General features: G+C 44.3%; 1 protein-coding gene across 2 annotated transcripts in view; it reads left to right on the top strand.

Annotated features, from left to right (window-relative positions):
- The first annotated feature begins 3,763 nt into the window (after nt 1-3,763).
- The window catches only part of SLC1A2 (solute carrier family 1 member 2), a 177,940-nt gene continuing 164,115 nt past the window's right edge, over nt 3,764-17,588 (top strand). The window contains exon 1 of one of the 2 annotated variants that reach the window (XM_077114412.1): nt 3,764-4,279. In XM_077114412.1, coding sequence (XP_076970527.1) covers nt 4,263-4,279 — 17 coding nt within the window. In that variant the 5' untranslated portion in view covers nt 3,764-4,262. The remainder of the gene's footprint in view (nt 4,280-17,588) is intronic. The other variant, XM_077114409.1, reaches the window with a different exon arrangement.

The following is a 17,588-nucleotide window of genomic DNA, read 5'->3' as shown; positions in this document are numbered from 1 at the left end:
CCCGGAGCTAGACTTAAGACAGAAAGGTAAATCTATATGCAAACATCAGAGTACCCCAGCCCTTATGCTTTTTCCCTAACTGAAATTCTTAGAGGAGACAGAGAAGCTAGAAAATTCAAAGGTGTTTCTGCTAGTTTGTAGGGTTGATCTTGTTCTGGTCTTATATTAAGGCTCTGTCAAGTTAATGCTGGCTGAGAGGTTTGCAGTGTGATGCAAGGATTAAAAGGAGGTAATGGGGTCATACTTTAAGTGGGGAGGCTAGGTGTGGCAAGTGAGCTTAGTGGGTAAGTTAAATTGGGCTCATGCTGCTGTCAAGTTTCATGGTGTGTCAGGAGTTGAGCTAAGCACTATCAACGTATTAACCCCGCCACCTTCACAAGGACCCTGAGGTCCATCATTCTACACTTTTTAGATGAGGATGCTGGGATCTTAAAGAGGTTTTGTGGCCAGTCTAAGGTCCCGCAGAGTCCAATACATAACAAGGACAGTGTTTAACCCAGATCTGACGCAGAGCTGAGCTCTTCCCCAACGCGGAGGCAGGTTGGCGGGGTGCCTCACCCTCAGTGTTCCATGGGAGTGCGACCTCAGAAGAAAGCTTTGTGTTGTCCTAGTTTCTCACTTTGGTTTTCCAGAATAACATACAAGCATTTGCCTGGACAGGTTTTGAATTTCCTGTATTTGAAGAGAGGAGGGTCAGGCTTGCATCATATCTTCCTTAGTTTTCTCCTTTCCAAAACTAAACCTAAAAATTTTCTCCAGTCATTCCTCAGAGGCATGTTTCTGGAGCCTTTTCCATCTTGTTGAACCCCTTCTAGTCTAGCAGTTCCCAATGCTGAATACGCAGGTGAATCAATCACCTGGGGAAGTTTTTTTTTTAAATGCTAACCTAGAGACCCACCCTAGACTGATGCAGTGAAAATCTCTGGAAAGTGGACTGAGGATTCTTATTTTCTGAAAGGTCTTTCTAGATTATTTTAATGGGCAGCCAAGTTTGAAAACCATTGCTTAAAACATGAGGGACTGAGGTGAACGTTGGCAGGTGCCCTTTGGTGTGAGAAAAGAAAATCAGCCCCTTCTAGTTAATGATGATTATACAGGAATTAGCTGTGGCACATTCCACCTGATTTAATAAGCTGGTCAAGGGCAGCTGAATGCAAATGTCCCAAGCACAGGTTGGATGTCAAGGTCCCAAAACTTAGCCATTTATAGAGAAGATGGCAAGTTAGAATGGTTGATCCCATCTAATCTCTCCATACTTGCCTATTCACCTGAGTTCTCTTGGGACCTGAACTTTGAAAACATAATTAAAAGTGTTAAAACACACACACACTAATGGATGTTTAAACAAATGAAAACAACTCAATCCCCTTTTTCTCTTTTCCTTTTCCTTCCCCTAAGCTTAGGCACTCTTGGCAGTGGGTTCTGATAACTTAGCCCTCCGCACTTGTGTGCAGATATTGACGGCTTACGATGGAGTAGTTCACTGACGCTCACTTTAAATGAAGGGGGCACTAGCAAGAGGGTGGTGCTGCATTAATATCTAGGGCTCTCAGAGATTCTGTGTCTTTGTTCTTCATCTACCATCTCAGTAGAAAGGGAAGTAAAACCTCCAGATTCAGAAGAGCAAATGAGACTAAAGTTTGTGCAAATGGCAGCTTCAAACACAAAGTCACACACCTACCTTTGACAGGTAAGAGTAGGTGTCAGAGTTCCCAAACAAGAAAGATGCAAGGAGGTAGCTGTTAATTTACAAATGATTATTTCTTAAAACACATTTTATCAGATAAAACAATATCTGAGATTTTGGGAGAAGAAAGTACCTGGAGTCAAAGGCCCAAGGATGAGGAGATAGTTAAGGTTCTTCTTCTTCTTTCTTAAAGAAAATTCTTAAAGAAAACTTAGAATGGTTTCTGCTATCTTGTAGGGTTCGGAAGGGTCCTAGGATGAACAAGATGCAGATTGTCTAATCTATGGGATAGAAAAGAAAGGGGAAGGAGAGGGGAAGGTAGAGATGGAGGAAGGCATGGATGGAGGACCAAGGATTGGAGGGAGTCAAATTTTGGAGAGAGAGGTCAAGGGAAATGTAGAGATTTTTTTTTTAATCACATTTAATTCATTTCTCTTTTTCTTGTTATTTTTTTCCTCATCTGCCAATTCATCCTTGCATGTTCAGCCAAGAAACTATCCTCCAAGGACCCTCAGAATTAATTCAACTGTTTTTTTGAGGGTTTACTGGGTGCCAGGTTAACGGCTTTATTTTTCTTTTATATTTCATTTAGTTCTCAGCACTGTGAGGTTAGGGACGTTATTCCCATTTCGCAGACGGGATGGAGGAGTCTGCCCCAGTTTTCTCTGCCGGAACGTGGTAAAACCCGGAATCGGAGTTAAGTCCTCAGATCCCAGCATTTAACCTCCAGTCAGTCCTGCTGGGACTTCGGATCCCCGGGCACTGTCCCTGGGGACCGGCTGGCGATTGTCCACGTGGCTGGCCGTGGGACCCGACAGCCCTGGGCGGGAGGAACCGGGAGGGACGGGGGCTGTCCCGGCGCCGCGGAGAGGGACCAGGCCTCCTTCCCCTCCCGCGGGTCCTCGGCGACAGGCTTGCGCCGCTGACATCTCCCGGCGCACTTACACTTTGCAAAAGTCCTCTCGAGAGCCTGTTTAAATCTCATCACGGCCTTTCAAAGGGGATTATTTTTGGTCCCATTTTCCAGACAAGGAAAGTGAAGCTTTCCTTTCCCCCACAGTCACAGGGTCGGCAGGTGGTGGAGCCGTGGGTGTCTGCTGCGTCCCAAGATAATGAAATATGCGCGGGTTTTGTCATTATCATGCAAAGTCGGCGGGGAAAGGAGGACTCCGGGTTGCGGTGCCCATCTGTCTCTTGGGGGCCGCCCCCGGGGCTCGCAAGCCCGGGAGAAGCAGAGCCCAGGGGGTGGAGACGCGTCCCCGCCCCGACCCCGGGCCGGGTCTCTCCGCGTTCTCAGCCCGCGCCCCCTAGGCTGACCTCCCCGTTTAAAAAAAACCCACGACTACCTCCCCACCCCCCGCCGGCCACGCCGCCCTTATGGAGCTGCATTAATATTAATCCCGATGAATAATTGAAGACCAGAGATTTATTCGGAAACCAGCAGGCGAGGACCAGCAGCTGGGCGATAATTCGGCCGCGCCGCCCGCGCACTTGACAGCCCGGGTCCCGCTGGGCCCCGCACCCTGGGTGTGGGTGGGTGGGGTGGGGGTGAGTGTGAACCCGAGCGCGCGTGCAAGGACGGGATGGGGACCGCCCAGGGCCGCTGGCGGGGGGCGGGGACAGAGGGGCACCCCGAGTCTCAGCGCCTTAGCCTGCGCTCCGCCCCGCTTGGGGTGACCCGGAGCCACGCGGGGCTGGAGGAGAAACAATAGCGGCTCCTCGGATCCTGGGCTCCTGCCACCGGGGGCGCAGGCCTTCCCTGGCGACCGGCAGGGCTCTTTTCTTCTTTTGCTAATTTATGGCGAGAAGCTGGGGAGGAAGGATGGCAGAGGAGGGGCCGCGTCCCGGGATGGGGGGCTGGAGGCGGCGGTTGGAGGGATCGCCCGAGGCGGCGGCGCTGGTGATGTCAGGCCTGGACGGAAATAGAGAGGGAGCGCCTGCAAATCCCCGGCTTCGGCCGGGCTAAACCTTCCAATCCCTCCCCGGCCGGCGCCGAGCCAGGGCGCAGCGGCCTCCACCGCCTCCCCCGGCGCGCACGCACCCGCACACGCGCGCACGCACACACACACACACACACACACACACACACACACACACACCCTTGAACACTCACCCGCACACACACTCACCCTCCTCCCGCCACTATTCCCGGTGCCTGTGCTTCGCCACTGGTCGCGCCAGCGAGCCCCCCCAGCCAAGCACAGGTGGCTGCGGCGGCGGCGGCGGTGCATCGCCCCTGCGCCCCCTCCCGCCTTCCCCCCGGGCCACGCTCGGTCGGAAAAATCTCACTCGGAGCCCCCGGGCCCCGAGCACTGGGTCCGGCGCTGCGGCGGCGGGCGGAGGGGAGCGCAGGACGCGCGCGGTGGAGAGCCCGAGGCGGCTTAGCGCGCGCCGGAGCCTCCTGCGCCCCGTGAAGCGCTAAAGGGCTTAGCCCGGAGGGGGGTGGGAGGGCGGGGAGAGGCACCCCTTTAAATACCGCGCACCGCCACTCTCCTGCGCTCGCCCCGGGCGTCCGCTGGTCCCCTCGCCGGCCGCTGCAGGATTCCGCCGAAGAGGAGGGGGCGTTCCCCAGACCATGGCATCCACGGAAGGGTGAGGGGCCTTTTCTCTGTACCCTCGGGGAATCGAGGCCGCGCGTGGGGTGGACCCCCCTATCCCGGACGGGGGCAGAGAGACACTGGCTCTGGGCCGCGCAGATGGTGGCGGAGTGACGGCTGGGCTGGGGGTGGGAGCGTGGGGAGGGGGTGATTTTCTGCTGTGGAGTTTGCTGCTTGACCCTTTCCAGATGAACATGCGCGAAGCGGAGGGCTGCTTTATTGTCTCTGAAGGGATAAGGTACGTGGAGGGTGGAAAAAGAGTGTTAAGAACAAATCTTGATGTTTTTAAAAAATACGGGATTGAGCACGGCGTGAGCGGCCGGAATTGCTGGGGAGGAGCGCTCCGGAAGCGCGGCGCGGGCTGGAAGGGGGAACTCGCCGGGAATGAATGAGCCGAGCCCAGCCCCAGGGCTGAGCGAGATCCGCTGTGCGCGGCTTTGAACCCAGGTTTGCGGAGTCGGGAGGAGATGCCCCGGCCTCGCCCATCGCTCCTTGCCCCTGGATGGTGGAATCTCCCTGGCCAACTCTTAGGACGGGTGGAAGAGATTTTTGGTGCTTCCCGGGAGGAGGCGGGGAAACACGTGGTGTGGGGCAGCGGCTTGGGTGACTATGTCCCCAGACTCCTGCCAGGGAAGCGTCGGCTTCCCCTCTCTGCCCGGTTCTCTCGAGCCCCCCGAGGTAGTCTTTGGCTTAGAGGAAGCCCCCAGCGACGGGAGACGGAGCTGTCAGGGGCACCAGAATCCCTTAAATTCTCATACCTCAGAGGAAGAGTGGGGAAATCTTGTCCCTTGATCAAACTCTCCCAGGAAACTTTTCCAGGATGGGGGAGCCTGGTTTGGAGACTCAGTACTTTGGTTAGGTGACACAATTGCATTAGCCACTTGCAAAAAATTACTGAGTTCACTTTAAGGGGAAAGCAAGTCTCAGCCGCTCTCTGGTGGAGAGTCCTTGCTGCTGATACTTTCCTGAGTTTCTCTCTCATATGTTTTACAAATTCCACATGCTTCTTTTGGAAGAACAGGTCTCTAAGGAGGAGTGAAGAGGTGTTCAAAGTCAGATCTCTAGACTGCAACCTCCAGCAAGGGAAAGTACTTCTTAAACTGTCATTTTGTGTCCAGGAGAAGAAATTCCTTTCTTTGTCTCTTGGAGTCCTTCCAAAGAGGTCTGGTATTTTGCCTTAGCCTGAAATTTCTTTTCTTCTTTTGCCTAACAGTTCAACAGTGTGGACCTTTTCTATTAGTTTTTGATGAAGGTCCTGGAGAAAGACACCTGTGTCCAAGGAGGTGTTACATTGTGCTAAAACATTTAGAAGTAAATTTAAGAGTCCTTATAGCTCAACCTTAGATCCTTCCCAGTCCATTAACTTAAATTAATTAGAAAAAAAAATATGAAGGCTTTCTGCCTGCCTTCAGGACCTTTCTACTTGACCTTTCTTGTCGAGGCGGAGGTTGGAAACCATCTGTGAAATAGATGGATGATGGTGTGCTTTCCAATCCTGCATCTAATTCACTCCTTATTTTCATGATCAGAAAGTGAGGGGAGAGGTTAAAATGACAACAAAAATCCCCAACTAAGTGTGTTGCTCTCCCCTTTATCCTAGCATTTTGAGAGCTGCCAAAATGATTGGACATTAGATATTATGGGGTGGAAATGACCTTCAGTATTTTAACAAGGCTCACATTCAGTGCAATGCCATATTTGTGCAGTGTGCATAGTTAAGAAAAGATTGGCTCTGTGTTTTAAAGGAACTTGTGTTGAGGAGATGAACTAATTGAAAAAAATTGAAAGGCTGGGGAATCAACATAGAAAGATCTATGACCCATTGATCAATTAAAAGCACTAACTGATGAACAAGTGACTTTCAAGGAAACCCTGGTCTTTGCTTTTCTTTCTCTTCCTTCCTTCTGTCTTTGCTTCTGGGAGAATTTACTGAACACTTATTGCATGGACTTCACATGCTAGGCACTCTGGGGAGATCCAAAGACATAAACGGTCTGCCAACTGGCTTTTGGGAAGCTGACTCCAGTCAAGGACTTTTATTAATAAATTGTTCATGTGGTTTGGTGAGAGTCCCTTGCTCTTTTCCAAGTCATTGGTTAATATAACTTACAAAGGGAAATTCACTAAGAATCCTCAGGCTGGTCCTCTTTGGTGAACTTTGTCCCCTAATAATGTTGAAACACTTTCCTTGAAACATACATTTCTGAGAAGTAAGAACAAAATAATTATATACTTTCAACTTATGTGGGTTTTTTTTGTTTTTCAGTTTTACTCTGATCCGAAATCTTGGGAGAATGGGATAGTATGGTAAATAGTCCATGCTAGTTAGCATTTATTTGATGATGTAGTTGCAGTCAACACCATATGATGATTACCCTTTTTAAAAGAATTATTAGAAACAGCAGAGACATCTTATGCTTGTTTGAGATTCTGCCTTCAAAGCACATCCGTGTATACCATCACATTTGATTCTTCCAATAACTCTGTGAATTAGGCAGTCCAATGAAGATATACTTTAAGGATGAAATGATACAGACTATAATGGAATCTTTCCTGGAAGATCCTAGGACTTGGCAGAGCTTTTGGGTTATTATGTGGAAATGTCAGTATCACTGAAGAGTGTGCTGGGCATGGGTAGTGTAGAAGGTTTTAGCAGCTTTCCCCCAGACCTTTGGCACACATACCCTGCAAACTGCCTTTTGGAATAGTTCTTTCTATCATCCTGTGCACTAGGTCATTGCTTTTGCAGAGCATACTCAAAGACATTCTGGCTACTTGAGGTTTCTGATTATTTGGGTTTGGGATTACTAGCATCCTGTGTCTATGAAAATCAACGTTAACTGGTAGTTCCCAGACCCTGAGAGGTACTTTCCTGAAAAGCAAGGTCTAATTTGATAATTGAGCATTCTTTTTTCCTGAATCCCCTGACATGGCTAGAATTACTGAGATGGCTTTTAGGTCCCTGACTCAAATGGGAAAGAGATTATAAGTTGTTGGTGGAAGACACACTAGTATCCGATATTGACTGGGTCACAGTTGCGTGCCCGGAGGTGGGCATTTGGGAAATGTGTTCTCGGGAGTGGGGCATGGCTGGGTCACCATGTATGTCAGGAACCCAGGGTAATCTGTCTTCTGATCAGCTCCCAGGAGCCCAGGGGTCAGGGCTGAACCCAATCACAGGCTTTGGGTTTCAGTCTGACTTAAGAGAACAAGTGAGACAAAACTGCTGACAGCAGAAAGGATCTGGCAAGGGAGATGTCCTGAATTTATTATTTCAAGCCAACAACAGCAAAACATAGAGTGCCTTCTCCCTTTGGGAATGAGGGTGTGGGGTTGGTAGAAAGAAGAGTCCATGGAGGAACTTGTTGGAAAGCTGCTGGCCGGGATGAGATTTGGGGTCTAGAGGCAGTTGCATATTTGATGTCTTAGGCTTCACTGGAATTTTCATTTCTCTTTTTTTTTATTTTCAAGAATATAATAATCAGTCTCACTGGATAAAATGGGTATTGGTGGAACTCTGAGAAAGCCATTTCATGTTTATTATGACAATCTCTAGTGAGTAATTGAAAGCGCTCTGTAATTCTTCAAGAAATAATTTGTAAATCCAATGGAAACTTGTGAAATGGAAAAGCCAGGACATTAAGAAACAAAAGACAAGTCTAGTCATCAGTATCAGTGGCAGCTTCCTTTCCTCTTTAATGCTTTAGGATTAGGTGTTGTCTTCAGCTTTAATGGAAAGGTCAGACAAGGAAAAGCCCTATAAGAGATGACGCTTGGACTGCTAAATCAAGCCGCCTGTAAGAGCTCAGTGTGAGATTTCTGGATCAATGTGCCATAAATTCTACAGATCCAGGATGGCAAAGCTTTTTCACAGGTTGAAGCTCGACACAGGTTGATTTCAATGAAAATCCATTCCCCCTCGCTCCCTTCCAGGGCTGCATTCACACAATGCCCAAATGACTGGTTCCACTCCCCACTCCCCCTTTTAAAACAAACTAAATTGTTTTCTATGCTGATTTCTTTCCGCATTGGACTGGTTTGCCTCTTAGAATAAACTGAAAGTACTCCCACTTCATTCTCCGGCTGTAATTATTATACTCGAATTAAGACTTTAGCAGTAGTAGGCAGAAGTATCTTTATCAAGACAAAATTTTAGCTTTATTTGACTTTTAAGAAACTGTCCTGGCAGCCTGAAAATCTAAGAAATGCCAGATACCATCTTGCGTGTAGTCTTTTCTTTCCTGCCTTTAACAGCTTGTTGGGGGCTGACAGGATGTTTCAAAGAAAGGATTTTAGAATCCAGATTACTGCAAATCACTATTTACCACGATGCTGTGTTGCTCTCTTTTCCCTCTGCCTGGCCCTCTCTCCTCAGTGTATCAAGTGCCAAGTCCTTGGAATGAATTAATTAAAGGAGTGTTTAAAAATATCACATTGCTCTATCTCCACGTGCTCCGTCACTGATTGGAGGCAGACGGGCCACATATTTGTCAGTGGAAATGAAAAGGGTTAGCATCTCTTATAAAAATCTGTCTGGTTGGCCTAAAATGACAGCAGAGAAGACAATGGACTAGCAGAAATAAAGGAGAATGAAGAAAAGGAGAAATCCTTGAACTTTTTAAAAGAGTACCTCATTTACATGGTGCTCTGTTTTAAAAAAAGAGTTGCTTTTCATGTTGATTTTAAAATATTCAGTTTGTTTATTTAAATTCTTACTTGAACAAGCAGATAAGACTGCTGTCTCTAAACTGCTGTCTGGTGTATTTGGCAATTTTGGCAGCTGCTTTGGATTATAGACTCATTGAGCAAGGACTCTCCTTTAAAAATGGAATGAAGAGAATGAACTCCGTTTTGGCAGCTGGACCTGATCTGTGTCAATCCTGGTTCCCTCCAGGATGTATGGCTGTGAATGTTAAAGACCTCCAGTGATGTCCTTGGGGAAGAGGAGGGAGGCATTCATTGTCCCTGCACACCTCTGTATAGTAAAGGCGTCAATTTAAATTGCTGAAAGTACCTTCTTCTGTTACATCCAGGCAGGAGAGCCATCTGCCACTTTGGGATCTGGCCCAGGGCTTTCCAGAGTGTCTCCTGCTGTCCCGGGTCTCAGGACACCAGAGAGCCAGAGACAGACATGGGATTTTGTCTGAGACTTGTCTGCCTCCCCAGCTTTACTTCTGCCACAGCACTGCATATTAGGTCCCAGGTGCCTGTGGACAGCACGTGGCCCACAGACTTATTTGGGGGGATTTTGAAAGCTTTGTCGTGTTTGCCTTTATTTAAAAAGATTTTGCTTACAAAAACAAAGCAATCCTGGTTCTGGGTTCCCTCAAAAAACTGTGAGATCTGATGACAAAGGACCTATCTTTTTTTTTTTTCCGCATGGGCAGGCGCTGGGAATCGAACCCGGGTCTCCCACATGGCGGGCGAGAACTCTGCCTTCTGAGCCGCTGTGGCCCACCCTGCCCTTTTGTTTCTTTATCTTTTAGTGAGTGCTTATAGCCCAATACTGCCATTCTAAGCACTTTATGTGTATTATTGTATTTAATCCCCACAGTCCTATGCGGCAGCGACTATTATTACCCCATTTCACAGGTGTAGAAACCAGGAGGCACGGTTAGGTTTAGAAACTTGCCCAAGCTTTCACAGCTAGTGAGTGGCAAAGCCAGGCAGCCTGGCTGTGGGACACTGGAGCACACTGCTTGATCCAAAGGGCAGGGACCTGCTGGGGCTGAGCAGTGACTGTCCCCTGAGACAGGACACGGGGCTTGCAGGTTTGGGCACAGTCTTTTCTGATGCCACCTTGCTCATGTTACCTGCCTGATTCCTTGCGGCTCTAGGGGAGCAATTGAGAGAATGAGCACTTGGATCCCATGTTCTTAGCGTCTAACATTGCCTCGAAGTTGTGGACTGGAAGAATTATTTACGCTCCTCTTTCTATGTAATGAGAGATCACTTAAATTACTTTTTTTTTTTAACCTCTTAACCACTTCATTCTTGTTATTTCCTTAACTTTGCTCTGGCTGTTCAGGATGAAGAGTTCTTTTGTTATCATTGGTCGTCAGGAAGCCAATAGCAGTGTCTCATGTAGATGCACCGCTTTGAAACTACTGGGGGCATGACCACGTGGGCTCTATCTTTTAGAATATTGAGCCTGACACTGCAGTTCAGCCTTTGGGCATATTCCAGAGGGTCTGTGCCTCTTTAGCTGCAAGTGTCGCTGAGCATTTAGCAGCCTTTGAAATTTATTCTTTCTCCCATGATCTTCAAGCCTGACTGCTTAGGGTTGTGTCTTAACTTTTCCACTTTCTTAAAACATCTGCTGCCCTGTCTCTCTGCGAGTCAGGCTGATGTCGTTTCTTTGCAATGGATGGAAACACTGATGAACAAGGGGCTGTCGTCTGAATTGAGGACAGAATCTATGAGTGGTGAGATTTCTGAGTAATTTTATGAGTAGCACAGTTTGATGATTACCAACAGGTGGCAGTAAATGTCAACACTTGGTCCAGATGGGTGTTTGGATTCTCTCTGGAAGACCCTCAGTGAAATCTGAACTCTCTTAGCATCCCATTCTCTTCTGATAAAAAAGGAGTTTTTTTCCACCAAATATATAATTTGATAATGGTGAGACAGTTATCCTATACCGACAATGTTTATAGGTATCACCTTTATCAAACAAACAAAAAACAGGACCATTCATTTGAACTTTATTCAACTATGCATGTGTGACTTTATTTAATCCGTGTGAAATTCTTGTGTGATATTATGCTCACTTTACAGATGGAGAAATTGAAGCTTAGAGATGTTTTGATTTTATGCTGTTACTGGATACCTTGATTTTGTGGCATCTAATTTTACACATTATCCACGTTTTATAGTTCCTTCACATTTCCTTACAATTTTTCCAGTCCTCCCTTTGTTTTCTTGCCCCAATGAGTGCCTCCCAATCATTTCGGTCAAATAAAGCAAGGTAGCCAAGTGTCTCTGCATAAATAGATGATAAAGAATTTAAGAGCAATGTCCAAGATAGACATCTGTGATTACAGAAAGAATTCAGCTTATCTTTGAGTGGAGATATGAAATTTTTAAAAGTGCCACCTACTCACAAACTGCCCCCCCCCCAAAAAAAAAGTAGCAATACAGTTAGGTAACTAAAAATGACCATCAGATGCCAGCTTGTTGAGACATCAAACCAAGAATTTCAAATGGAAGGGGCAGCAACAGTGCAAGAAGGGAGATGAGGCAAAATAAAACATAAAAGAAGAAAAACATTTTTCTCTATGAGGTATCATCAGGGTAAGCTAACTGCTGTAGAACAATTATTTTGTTGTTGTTTTAATCTCAGTCTTTATCTAAAAGGACAGTTGGGATCTGATAACCAGCTTTGTTAGGAAAGTCGATGTAAGTCACCCTGAACAAAGTGCAATTAAACTTGTTTAGGGGTGAAATGGAATGGGGTCAGCTGACAGCACTCATCTCAGATAGTCAAAACAGATTGATGCTGCCCAGGGGATTGGTTCAGCTATTGTTTCTTTAAGTTTAGATGCAAAGTGCCGCATGGCATAGACAGGTCAAATAACTTAAATATTGAAAAGTGGTCATTGGGTTAATCAGTTTCAAGGCTCTTCACTCGAGTCTATCCAAGGATATCTGGCCCAACAGGAGAATGGTTATTTGAAACTGATGCCTTAAAAATGGAAATTAACTCTAGTTACATTAATCTTTCTATCTAGAGTGTTAATTTAATGGAAGGGACCAGAAAGAATGATAAAATAGAGTGGGAACCAGAGTATAGCAATTATTTATAGTTCCAGGGTTGGTAGCAGCTGTTTCTGTATTCCTACTCTCTGTGCTCCCATGGATCCTTACCATGAGAGAGGTGGGCAATGAGCTGGGTAACCCCTCTCTGGATACTCGCTGCATTGTTCTATTGATTCAAGAAGTCATGTGCTCTGTTAGCCTCCGGCCAAAGGTGCTTGTGTGTTGACATTTCTCTGCTCTATTCCTTTGGTAAATGTTAAGATAAGTTCAAAGATGAAAGGACAGTTTTGTGCAGAAGCCAGTGCCTTGTAGATGATACTTTTGTGGTTATTTACCCTTATTTTATCACATCAGTTGACTCTACTTTCAGAGACCAGGACATTATCACCATGTTTGTGTTTTTATTAGCTCAACAACTTAATTCAAGTGGTTCAAGGTAGAACAATAGAAAGTAAAGCAAGTCAAAGTCCCATTGAAAATTACCTTTCCTTCCCTGTATTCAAGAGTTACAAATCTGTGTTTTGCTACAGTAGATAGATATCATACATATTTCCAGCATTTTGGTAAAGACTTCACTGATGGTGTTTAATTACCATCACCATTATCACAATTAATCACCATTTAGAAGGTACCCTTAGTATGTAGAATATAACTATCAGCAAAATTAAGGGTATGAGGGCTTCATAATCTACAAAGAAAATATTTTTAACAAAAATTTAAAACTTTTTGTCCTCTTTTCCCATAACAAACAAGCAAAAACAAAAATAAAAACATAGCATATTAGTTAAAAAAAATATAAATATTACACAGAATGGAACCAAGTTAGGAAGTAAAAGACTGCCTTCTACTTCAATTTTGTCCTCCAAAAGTATTCATTTTGTGTGTCTGTAACTTTGAGATTCTTTTTTTTATACACATATAAACATCCTATTCTCAATTAAATGCAAAAATACAAATTGGATCATCCTATGCAGACTTTCTACACCTTAATTTTCACTTAGTATCTCTGTATATGTGCATGTGTTTTATATATATATAATTTTTAAAATATTGAATAATAGTCCATTGTATTATTATATAATAACTGATGTAACCAGTCTCTGATTGATAGACATTTGGGTTATTTCGAAGTCTTTTTATTATAAAAGTGTTGGGTTGTATATGAATTTGGAGCAGAATGGGATGATGGCAGGGGCTAAAACTAGTTAGAAGTCCATAGATAGTGGTGATTCAGATGGGAGTTAATGGGTTGAATGAAGGCAGCGAGATGAAATTCATTAGCAGATACCTTTGGTAAATGTTAAGATATGTTCAAAGTGGAAAGGACACTTTTGTGCAGAAGCCAGTGCCTTGTAGATGATACATGGCCAATTGCATGTAGTGAGTGAGCCGGAGAGAAGACCTAAAGCCATTTCTCAAATTTCTGGCTTAAGCATTTGATATAAGAAAGACAGTTCAGGAGAAATGGCAAGTTTGAAGGAGAAGGTAATGAATTGGTTCAGCATATTAATTTTTTTTTTTGGTGGAGGGACATCCAGGTGGAAATCGTAAGTTTGAAGGAGAAGGTCATGAATTCATTCAGCATATTAGAATTTTTTGTGGGACATCCCAGTGGAGATGCTCAGTAAGCGATTGGATACACCTCTTTATGGAGTGGTATTTATGATCTTAGGAATAAATGAGCTCACCCAGAGAGACCATGAAGCTAGGGAAAAAATAAAACTGAACCAAGGGAAGATGGGCAGAGGGAAGTGATTCAGAGTGCCCAGGGCACTGAGAAGTAAGGTGGGAAGTCAGAAGAGAGCAGGTGTCTTGGAGTGACCAACAATGCCACATGGCATAGAGAGGTTAGATAACTTAAGTATTGAAAAGTGGTCATTGGATTAATCAACTTCAAGGCTGCCATTGACCTTTGCCAGAGTAGCGTCAGCAAAACGATAGCTCCTGTTGCCATGTTGGTATGGGTTGGTGTGAGTTGGGAATGGATGGAGAGAAAATGAGTGTACATTATTTTTTTTCCCAAGAGTAGCTGTCAAGTGAAGGCTTGGAATAGAAAAGTAGGTACAGGGGAGAACAGGATTTGAGTTTGATTTATTTGTTTTAATTTTAGGGTGAGTGTGATATAAGCATGTTCATAGGCTGAGGGAAAGACTTGATTAGCGATGGCGAGGGCTTGAGTATGCTTTGTAGAAGATGCTGATGGAGGAAAGACTAGGAACCAGAGAGTAAGTCATTGGTTGCTTTGAAGTTCCTGTAAGTGAAGGCAGGTTGCTCAGTGCTCAGTGAGTACTTCACCGAAGCTCCCTGCAATCTTCCCATTTGATGGATTTCACAGAGTAAGAAAGGACAAATTAAAACAGAGAGGGAGGAAAGTGTCACCTGCCTAGACTGCCAGATCCACGCTGTCAACCCTGGTGATTGTGGAGTGATTGACAGGGAAGCTGGCTCACCATTGGCTCTATAGCTTCATTGGTAAGCAAACTAGACTTGGATATATTTTGATTTTTTTTTCATCATCTTCCAGAAGCCTAAGTCTCTAGCTAGAAGTACTGTCTTTCTTCCTGTGACCTTTCATTTGTACTCTTGCTCAGTTTGTGAAAATTTCTTGGATTCTGTCTTGATTCCTATATGCCCCCCTCCCCTGGCTCCGCATTTTCTTTGTATCACTTCCTGGGAATTAAATTTCTCTTATAAATGGATAACTCCCAAATTTACCTTTCTATCTCTAAGCTCCGGACTTATATATCCCACTGCCTGATTGGCATCTCCGTTTGCATGATGCACAGACATCTCGAACTCACTATGTGCAAAACGGAACTCTTGATTTTCCCCTCCAGACTCATTCCTATTCCTTTCCATGTTTCCCCATCTCAATAAATGGCACTACTGTCCATTTAGATATTCAAAGCCAGAAATGTAGGTATTGTCCTTTTTTCTTTTCCTCTTCTCTTGCCCCTAACCTGTAAAGGCTCTCTCACTTCTGTCTCAAAAACATATCTCAAATCTGGTCACTTCTTTTTATTGCTATGGCCATCTCATTAGTCCAGACAACCATAATCACTCTCTTGGAAACTGCACTAACTTTCAGTTCCTCCCGCCCCATGGTCTTGTCCACCATAGGGTTAGTTCCCTTTGCCTGGACCACTTCCCACTGTACACCTTGCACCGTTCTTCAGATGGCTGACATCCTCTTATCCTATAGCATCCTTTAATTCTCAGCCAATATGCCACCTCCTCAGAGGGACGTTCTCTCACAGTCCCACCTAAATTAGTCCTTCCTTTCCTAGTCCCACCTCATCTCCTACTTTGTTTCCTTCACTGCATCAATTACAATTTTAAATATTTAATTTATTTATTCTTTTACTTTATTTTTTTTGAATCCCCCACTAGAAGGTAAGCACTAGAGGAGCAGGGACCGTCTTTGTCTTGTTCATCATTGCATCCTTGGAGTCTAACACGGTGCAGTCAATAAGCATTTATTGATTGAATGGTCACCCTCCTTGGCCTGGGGAAGCAGGGAAGCCTTCTCAGTGGAAGTGATGCTTGAGCTGGGTCTCTTCCAGGGAGTTTGTCCTAGCATATGGTGTTCCGACTTTTCTCACAGCACTTAATTGTAATAGATTTTGCTAAGTGTTTTCTTGTCTGCCTGCTCGCTATCTTGGTATCTCTCTGAGGGTCAGGACTACATTCATTTATTTATGCCCCAACTTATCTTCATTATCACAATGAATGTTAGTGTAACTTAATTGTCTATCTTGGGAAAGAGGCATGCGAGGACACAGAGAGGCCAGAGGGAGCCAATTCCAAGGGGCAAGAGGGCCAAAGATGAGAAAGCACGTTCTTTTGCTTACTGGGACCTGGCCCTCTTTGTAAGGTTCTGGAGGTCGGTCAACAGCCAGCCTTCTGATTGCAAAGGGTTAATAGGGTTCAGATGGTTATAAAAATAATCAAATCGTTCCTGTCCGTTGGACAGCAACACATCTTATGAAGTAAAAAATGTATTTGTCATAGTCAATCACATACCCATGCTGCTGTCTGAAAAAGATTACAAACTCCTGCATCTGAGGTTATTGTTTTTTTAATTTTAATATTTTTACAGTAAAAACTTAACATACAAACATACGTTCTTGACATACAAACAGTCCATATATGGTGTACAATCAGTGGCTCACAATACCATCACATGATCATTTTTTTGAACATTTACATCACTTCAGTAAAAGAAAGAAAAAAGAAAAAAGAAGAAACTCATACATACCATACCCCTAACCCCTCCCTCTCATTGACCGCTAATATTTCAATCTACTCAATTTATTTTAACTTTTGTTCCCCCTATTATTTATTTTTTATCCATAATATTTACTCATCTGTCCATACCCTAGATAAAAGGAGCATCAGACACAAGGTTTTATGTGAGGTTATTTTAAACTACAATAAAATTAATCAGATGAGAATCTTTGAGCATCTGACACCGCTCCCCCACCATCTTTCCCAAAACCACCTGCCAGCTCACAGAATGATGCCTGTCTATTCCTTTTCCTTATTCCTTATAAAGGAAAACAAGGAGAAGACACCACGAATTTGATATTCAGATACAAAGAATGGGTTTCTTAAGTAAAGATGATTTTAAAAATTTTGTCAGTGAATGAACTCCAGGACTTCACAAAGTGCTTATAAATTGATTTAGAAAAAGAAATGTTACCAGAAGCTGACAGCGTTGTTGTTAAATTGAGGCCTTTGACTTTTTTCAAGAGATTCTGAATGTGTTTAACCCTTTGCAATAGAGTTCCCTCACGCTGGCTTCCTACTGTGGTATGAGAAAAGGACCATGGGCTTGCAAACAATGAGTCTAGAATTTCTAATACTATATGAATACCAGTTGTGGGAGCTGACATCCTTGCCTTATATGCAATCTTGGTAGGAAAGCATTCGGTATTTCACATGAAATATTTTGTTTGAATGTTTTTGCTGGAGAATCTTCACACACATGCAGTCCATACATGGTAAACAGTCAATGGCTCACAGTGTTGTGACGTGGTTGTGTTTTCATTGCCACGATCATTTTTGAAAAGTTTGCATCACTCCAGAAAAAGAAATAAAAAGAAAGGGGAAGAGACTCACACATCCTATGCCCTCGTTCCTCCCTCTCGTTGACCACTAGTGTTTCAGTCTGCCCGTTTTTCCCCCTTTATCCCCTCTATTAATTTTTTGTTTTTTATCCTTGTTTTTTTGCTCATCTGTTCATACGCTCGTTGGGGGAGCATCAGACACAGGGTTTTCACAGTCACATCACATTAAATATTAGTTTTAATGTGAAAAATAATATTTTTAGTTTTATGATGTTCTTTATCAAGGTTAGGAAACTCCACCTTTATTCCTCATTTTTGACAGTTTTATTAAGGATGGTGCTGAATTTTGTCAAATGTTTTTCTGTATGAATGATATGATCGTATGCTATTCTTCATTTACCCTGTTACTGTCGTAGATTATATTGGTTGATTTTTTAAAATTTTGACTGCGACTTGTAATCCTGGACTAAACTCTGC

Source organism: Tamandua tetradactyla, chromosome 8 (genome assembly GCF_023851605.1).
Source record: "Tamandua tetradactyla isolate mTamTet1 chromosome 8, mTamTet1.pri, whole genome shotgun sequence".
Classification (NCBI taxonomy): domain Eukaryota; kingdom Metazoa; phylum Chordata; class Mammalia; order Pilosa; family Myrmecophagidae; genus Tamandua; species Tamandua tetradactyla.
This window is presented reverse-complemented; position numbering and strand designations above follow the sequence as displayed.